The 6,939-nt window shown below is 40.7% G+C and overlaps 1 protein-coding gene across 1 annotated transcript in view; it reads right to left on the bottom strand.

Annotated features, from left to right (window-relative positions):
- Nucleotides 1-5,816: 5,816 nt before the first annotated feature.
- The window catches only part of LOC131216969 (chaperone protein ClpB3, mitochondrial), a 37,764-nt gene continuing 36,641 nt past the window's right edge, over nucleotides 5,817-6,939 (bottom strand). The window contains exon 10 of the mRNA XM_058211624.1: nucleotides 5,817-6,175. Within this exon, the coding sequence (XP_058067607.1) occupies nucleotides 5,864-6,175 (312 nt within the window). The 3' untranslated portion in view covers nucleotides 5,817-5,863. The remainder of the gene's footprint in view (nucleotides 6,176-6,939) is intronic.

Below are 6,939 nucleotides of genomic sequence, written 5' to 3'. Positions count from 1 at the left end.
AACATTAGGAGGTCCTCCAAGGACATTTTCTCTTTTTTCTGTTTTAATGATTTTCTAGTATCCTTTCATTTAGGTGTAAGTTTTGCAATAATGGTGGATACTTGGAAGGATTCGTCGATATTAGTGTCATCGGCAATAATATGTTGGATGATGACCTGTAACTTACGTGCTTGATCAAGAACAGGTTTTTCATCCAACATTTTGAATTCTAAAACTGAATTACAAGAAATTTTTTGTTGCCTTCGTCCTTTGATGTGTATTTGGTGAGCAACGCCTGCCACAAATCCTTAACAGTTTTCTTTTGACAGTAAACAGTATATAACAAATAAGAAAGAGTGTTGAAGATATGACATTTGCATAGGTAGTCATTACGATCCCAACTTTGTCTCTTTTGAATTTGTTCTAATGTATCATTGTCATATGGTGGTGATGGAGGATCTTGAGTGAGCACATGATCTAACTTGAGTAATGTGAGGAAGAGATGGACCCTTGATTGTCATCAAAGAAAATTTGAGCCGTCGAACGGCGTAATTCGAACAAAGTCAGGATGACCCATAGAAGAGGTCATAATATCGCCTTAAAATTGTTATATTTGAAGCGAAAAATAGAAAATGAATCACTTAAAGATAGGCTTAAGGTGCGTTACGATATAGCTATCTTTAAGGCGATATTCGCACCCTACTGGTGATTAAACCAATTTGCAAGAGGGTTACAGTAAATCCGCCTCCAGGATACAATAAGTCTCTTCTCCAAGACCGGAGAAATGTGGGTTTCAGCCTGTAAAACCAAAAAACCGCACCCCAAACACACTTTTACAGCATACACCCCTGACTTCTGTCCTGTTACAATTTACCACCTGAAAACTGTTTGTAATTTACTGCCTGAAATTTATTTACAGTTTAGCGCCTGAAATTGTATATTTTCAAAAAAACCTTCCAAAAACGAAAATGGTGAAGAAGAAGAAGATAGAGAGGAGATTGTTGGAATTGTGTATTCAGATTGACCCAAAGATGGGTTTATATATAATCACAAGAGATGATAAAGAGTCTTTTTCATGAAAAGACATTTTCTTTCATGGTGTCTTTTCATCAATGGTGGTGTCTTTCCAACAATGGCATCCCTCCATTTCAAATTCAAAAGATACTCCATTTACCAAGAGACATCATCATTCACATCAACAATCACCAAAGCCACAACCCTTCTTTTCCTAAAAATCCTTCTTATTTTGAAAAAACCCAACAGTGTAGACATTGCATACCCAAGATAATGTGATCTAATGTGTCCCATCTTTGGTTGACAAGGGTTGAATCATCAACATAAATGGGGTCCCCTCTCATGTATCACACGCACGAACCTGATTTGGACAAGCGGTGGGTGGGTGTCGTCGAGAGCCTCGATCGAAAGAAATAAAAAGAAAGGAGAGATAATATAGTGATCAATGGATAGAGATTAGGATGCCAGTGGGTGGTAAGAAAATTGAGAGAGAGTGAAGAAACAAACAAACAAAAAAAAAACCTGAAAATGGAGTTTATGGGTATGTCGCCGGGGGAAGCGGATTGCGTACTGAGCAAACTCTGTGGGGTCCACCTGAGATTTGTATCTGCTTTATTTTTTGGATCAATCCCTAAAATGACCTTTCAAAACTAATAGAAGGCATGGATGTAAGGAGTATACATCAAGGTGGGCCCCACAGTCAGGATCCCACTGAAGCCTTGTGGCAATGTAGAAGGGTCTTCAACCCAGTAAGTTTGTGATCAAGGTGGGCCCCACAGCAAGGAATATACATCAAGGTGGGCCCCACAGTCAGGATCCCCTCGTGGCGTCCTAACTTTGACTTATGGACGAGGCAATTTGTGTGTGTCCTATTTTCATGGCAGGAGGCATTTGCTGCACAGTTTGCACGCCACACAGTGTGAATTGAATTTATAACTTATTCTTGGGGGCCACAGAAGTTTTGGATCAAGATTATATTTGTTTTTTACCATCATCCATGTTTTTTTATCCTTTGAACAGTTTAGATGAAAAATAAACATCACCGTGGGGCCTGGAAAGGTTTCAACGGTGGATATCATTATTTCCACTGTTTCCTGTGGTATGGTCCACTTGAGATTTTTATAAGCTTCAATTTTGGGTTCAACGCCTAAAATTAGATGGAAAAACAGATGGAAGGTGTGAATAAATCACATAAATTCATAGTGGGCCCAACTGAATTTACTCAATATAACAATCCGATTCCGTGGCCGAGTGGGTGCACCGCGGAAGAAATCGGATTGCACACTGAGTTTCTCAGTACGCTCTTATTGCACTGAGTAAACTCAGTTGGCCCACCGTGAATGTATGTAGTATATCCACGCCGTCCATCCATTTTTCCAAATAATTTAAGGGGTTGAACCCAAAAATTGAAGCATATCCAAAGATCAAGCAGATCATACCACAAGAAACAGTGGGAATAATGATTTCTACCGTTGAAATCTTGCTAGGCCCCACAGTGATGTTTATCTGTTATCCAACCTGTTCATAAGATCATATAGACATGGATGAATGGAAAACATAAAAATAAGCTTGATTCAAGACATGGATGAATGGAAAAGAATCCATCTCCGATCCACTCTTCCAACAATACAATGATGAAAATGTTCTTTCAGAGATGAATATCGAATCAGAGAATGATATGCCTGAAGTGGAAGGAGTATTTGGAAACTTTGAACAAACTATTATGTCCAATATGCGAGAAGAAATTGCCGCCACACTTATACATGCAAATCATTAATTTTTTATTTGTTTTTATGAATAATGATATTTTAATTTTCTATTAAGTACTTTATAGTTTATTTGAATTCAATAGAATAATTTTATTTTCATTTAATAAAAAATAATTTCTTTATAATGTAAAGCATTTCAAAACAGGAGATAGATAGGGGTAAATGTGTCAAATTAACATATTTCAGACATTTCAGATGTTTGTTAACAAACAGATTGTTTCAAATTCAGTACTTAATTTTCAGACTTCAGCCATAATTACCAAACAAGTTTTTTGACTTCAGATTTCAGATTCAGGCTTTAGACTTTAGATTTAATAAACGGGGCCTTAGTCTCCGAGAATTTTTCAACGGTAGATGTTCAATTCACACTGTTTCCTGTTGTGTGGTTTCTTTTAGTGTTCGATATGCTTCATTTTTGGGCTCAAGCCCTATCAATTCACACTGTTTCCTGTTGTGTGGTTTGTTTTAGTGTTGGATATGCTTCATTTTTGGGCTCAAGCCCTAAAATTATACAATAAAATGAATGGACGGAGTGGATCAAAACATAAACCCTGGTGAACCTCATAGAGTTTAACTAGGTACGCAATCCACTTCCACGGCGGAAACGGAGAAAAATCCGTTAACGGATCTAACGTAGTAGCATTTATACCAAGGGAACAGCCGTTCGGTATCTAACCAATGGTATTTTGCCACATCACTTCAGTAGCCAAAAGGCTACTGAAGCGTTCAGTATCCAATCCGCTCCCTAAGGCCAGGGCATATTCATGATGGACCCACCTGGCGAATGGCCCAGATCCCTCGTGTGTGCCATGTTGGCACAACATTTCTCTATTAGCTAACTTCATGTGTAAAATGTAATTGGAGTTTGGGAGGTTTGCTAACCCACGTGCAGGGATAGCTCAGGTAGCCCATTTGGGTCCCTACTCGTGGGTCGATGGTAGATTCTGTGAGTTTCAACGCTCAGATCTGAGATCATGAAATCTGAGATCATTGGTTCGGGTAGACTCTTGTGAGTTTCAACACAGAGATCTGAGATCATGAGATTTGGGGCGCCGATTAGTTACTGACAGGATGAGTAGTAGCGAGAGTCGCTACTGAATGACGTCACCAAGTTATGTGGGCCCCACCTTGATGTATGTTTTGTATCCACACCATTCATCCATTTGGAGAAATCATATTAAGACATGATCCAAAGAATGAGTCAGATCCAAAGCTCGAGTGGACCCCACCACAGAAAAAAGTGGGGAGAGTAACACCCACCATTAAAACGTTCCAAGGGCCACAAAAGTTTTGGATCAACCTGATATTTGTGTTTTTCCCCTCTTTCATGTCTGCGTTAACATATGAACAGTTTGGATCTCAAACAAACATCACGGTGGACCTTAGGAAGGCTTCAAGGGTGGGCGTCACTCTCCCCTTTGTTTTCTGTGGTGGGGCCCACTCTAGCCTTGGACCTGCCTCATTCTCTTGTTTTCTGTGGTGGGGCCCACTCTAGCCTTGGACCTGCCTCATTCTCTGGATCATGTCCTAAAGTGCTCTCTCCAAATGTATTGACGCAATACCTACATTATGGTGGGGCCCACAGACGTCACTTCAGTAGCGAGTCTCCCTACTAAACCTGTCAGTAGCTAATCCAAGTCCTGAGATCTGAGATCATTGGTTCAAGTACCCATGCGAGGTCTCCTTGTAAATAAATAAATAAATAAGGCATAAGCCATAGATCAAAATTTCAGCCCATCCACCACACGAGAATCTTGATCTTCCAATTCCTTGAGCAAAGATGAATGGCATATAGGGATGGACCCCACGTTCAGCTGAGAGTTGGATATTATCCAACGATGGACGGATAGGATCTTCCGAAATAGAAAATGGATACGGGCAAGGTACATCCATGGGTGAATGGAACGGAATGTTGGCCCCATTTCCCAATTCTCAGGTGGCATTCCCACGTTTCAGACAATCATCTGATTTTCTTCCTACATGGGGGAGATTCTCTCCAATCTTTTTCCCAAAAAAATTGAAGAGAGGAATGGTTCTTTTCATCATTTCAACAAACAATATTCATTTGTCCATTACCTGACCATGGTAGGGCATATGGGAAGGACCGTCGGTTTAAAAGCCCAACCATGTAGGGGCACCTTCATGGACGTATCCTCATTCAAGTGAAAAAATACATTAAGAACCTCTGACATTAACTTTCATAAGTGGGCCCATGGGTCAGCTATCCAGGCCAATGGTTTATTGACGATGACCCCACCCCACCGTGGATGGACCACGGTGCCTTGAAAAATATCCTTAGTTTTGTATATCCCAGCAGCTGATTTCGGATCTTTTTAAAGTTGAATGCAGACCCTCACATTTCTCTTCTAACCATCTATTTGCAGGGGGGACATCTGAAATGATCGGATAGCTCAACGGTGGAGATTTTTGGGTCTATGCAACATCTAGAGTTTCTCCATTCAGGGTGACTGACCTGTTTAATTCTCCAGTGAAACCACACCAACCAGCCGTCCGAGTCAACTCAGAACTGGGTGGGTTATGTTGCACGCTAGGAAGAAAACAGAGAAGGCACCTGTCAAATGACCCAACAATGCCACCCACACACACAACAACCAGCAGACCACTTACCTGCAACTCATCAATAAGCAGACGTATGTACAATATGTCATCTTGCATGCACTGATTAGGGCTGTCAACGAGCCGGACCATGGGCTTTTAAGCTGGGCAGGTGCTTGGGCTGGATTACAAAAAGGCATCAGTCATGAGCCAGGTACAGCAGGTCATGGCCACAAACTGTTTTATGGGCTTTGTGGCCTGAACATTGCTTTTTTACCCCCCCTCTTGGAAATGGGTTAGCTTGGGCTAGCAACATGAAGCCCGGACTGGCCTGGTCTGGTCCATTGACAGCCCTAGAACTGATGTATGCATATAGTTCAGGTACAATCTGTAAAGAAGCCTAGAGTAATTTTTTACAAGTTTTTCTACATTATCTACAACGCAAGGCCAGTATGACAGTTTTTTTTTTTTTTTTTAAAAGGTTATTATTCCAAGGAGTGCTATCAATTTTATTTTATTTTTTCTGCTAGAGCTGTGAACTACAGTCAGTCATTGGCTACCAAGGCATCCCCTAAAGTAGAATTCTCCAATTTTCTGACTACTAACCTTTTATCGGGAGCAAGGTTTTTGGCCAATGGAGAAATTTCAACATCGACAATGATTGAATCCTCTTCCTTGAAATCTCCCCTCAACACGCCTAGAGCAATCTCATTTTCGACCATCTGCTGGATCACCCTCTTAACTGGCCTCGCCCCAAAATTTGGGTCAAAGCCCAACGTCCCTAGCAGATTTACAGCTTCCTTTGTGCAGTGGAGATCTATCTTCTTTTGTTTGAGCCTGTCCTTTAGACGGTTCAGCTGCAACAGAGAATTCAACCATCGATTAGCGAAGTTATGCAATATACCGCATGGAGATTACTCTTCACATACAAGACAATGCACAATCTAAAAAATTGGCCTCCACTGTTAGAGATCATGCAGGTGAATGTTGTGCTGTTGCAATATTTACCCTTCATGAATAACCAAATGCTCTCTCCAATTCATTTTCCTTCCCAAAGTAATCATTCCCTCTCTTCGCAAAATCAAACACACAAGCATAGGAAGATCTCGAACATGAACACGACATGGGTATGAATGATCTGGGCCCTTCATTAGTTAGGGCACACTATGAACAGGCCATATACCATAAATCAGAGTATGTAGCTGATCAAGTGAGACACGTACATTGAATTTGAACTGTTGCACTTGCTTTCTAACCGTCCATTTTTCTCATGCAAGTGAGACTTGCCTATTAGAGGATCAGCATATATTCTTTGGGCCAAGCCATGTTTACAGCGTCTACTACCTGATCAACGGCCCTAATCTTTGAATTGCAACAGTTATGATGATTGACTTGCAACCAGTAATATATTAAGAAAAACCAAAATCATGAAATTCTCATGACCCCTGGTGTGTGTCTCTGTGTGTGTGTGTGTGTGTGTGTGTGTGTGAAATAATTGCAGAGTTATAATGAATTAATGATTGAATTACACCCAATCATATGCCAAGAAAACTGAAATCATGAAATGTGCTTGATCGACCGGAGAAACAGGCTGACTACACATGAAGCTCATGAATTTATA

This window comes from Magnolia sinica, chromosome 10, assembly GCF_029962835.1.
Source record: "Magnolia sinica isolate HGM2019 chromosome 10, MsV1, whole genome shotgun sequence".
Classification (NCBI taxonomy): Eukaryota; Viridiplantae; Streptophyta; class Magnoliopsida; order Magnoliales; family Magnoliaceae; genus Magnolia; species Magnolia sinica.
This window is presented reverse-complemented; position numbering and strand designations above follow the sequence as displayed.